This window comes from Priapulus caudatus, unplaced genomic scaffold (assembly GCF_000485595.1).
Source record: "Priapulus caudatus unplaced genomic scaffold, Priapulus_caudatus-5.0.1 Scaffold52, whole genome shotgun sequence".
Taxonomy (NCBI): domain Eukaryota; kingdom Metazoa; phylum Priapulida; class Priapulimorpha; order Priapulimorphida; family Priapulidae; genus Priapulus; species Priapulus caudatus.
In genome coordinates, this window is record NW_014577113.1 from 675,245 (window position 1) to 676,232 (window position 988).

General features: G+C 41.0%; 1 protein-coding gene across 1 annotated transcript in view; it reads right to left on the reverse strand.

The window, feature by feature from the left end:
* Positions 1–30, reverse strand: part of LOC106820910 (zinc finger MYND domain-containing protein 10-like) — a 13,128-nt gene extending 13,098 nt beyond the window's left edge. The window contains exon 1 of the mRNA XM_014825510.1: positions 25–30. Within this exon, the coding sequence (XP_014680996.1) occupies positions 25–30 (6 nt within the window). The remainder of the gene's footprint in view (positions 1–24) is intronic.
* Positions 31–988: the final 958 nt, after the last annotated feature.

A 988-nucleotide genomic window follows, 5' to 3' on the forward strand; every position in this document is an offset into this window, starting at 1 on the left:
ACTTTTGCTGCAGCAACCCGCTACAATCATTTTCCTATGCTAAAGTACGTCATGGGAATGGCGGTCGCGTCGCTGGTCGGGTTGCCAGCCAAGATTATTTATTTTGGCTAAACCTACGCGCTCAGAATGGTCAGGGGTGGGTGCCTGGGAAATACGTGCATGGTAAAATTCATTTAAAAATGTTTATGCGAATGTTAATTGGTGTGGCAATATGGATCTTAGGCGTGTGTATATGGGCAAAGGCAGGGAATCGTGGCGAGATGCTGCGAGCAAAGTGAATTGTGTAGATCTGATTGTGTGTCCAGTTTGAACGTATGAGGTCGACCGAAGAAAATTCTTCTTGGATGTTTTGATGTCGATGTTTTTCTTCGTCGATGTTTGGCAGTCAACATCGACTGCCGTCACTTATATTAATATTAACTGATATAAACGAACGCGTTCGTTCTGTATCCGCTTTATTCGCTCAAGAGAGGGCGCTGTCACTCCACATGTAAAACCCCCACCACCAGGAGCTAATAATGACAATTTGTCATTATTAGCTCCTGCCACCACCAAAGCACATAATTATTATCACATAATAATATACGATATATGATATACGTGCTCTGCCCTCACACACATGCACTATACACGTATATATCATCATACGCGTATATATATATGCTGTCTATGGAGAAACCTATGTCTTCTATGTGCATGCGTAGCAAGCGCGTGTATGGGACGCAATGCGTGTATGTCTGTTAATAAAAATATCTTAAGATAATTGATAGATGTTTATAGTTTGAAAACACATACACGCGCGATTTTTTTTTACATAAGAAATGTCTATATCCTGATGTGCATTTCGTTACAACGTGCCTCGACTTTTCATAATTTCACGCGTACAATATACCGCAACGTTGAAGGGGAAGGGGGATCTATCACCAGTGAGTGCTACAGGTAAAAATATTCCATAACCCAATTAAATTAAAACCGCAATTCAAGGCTT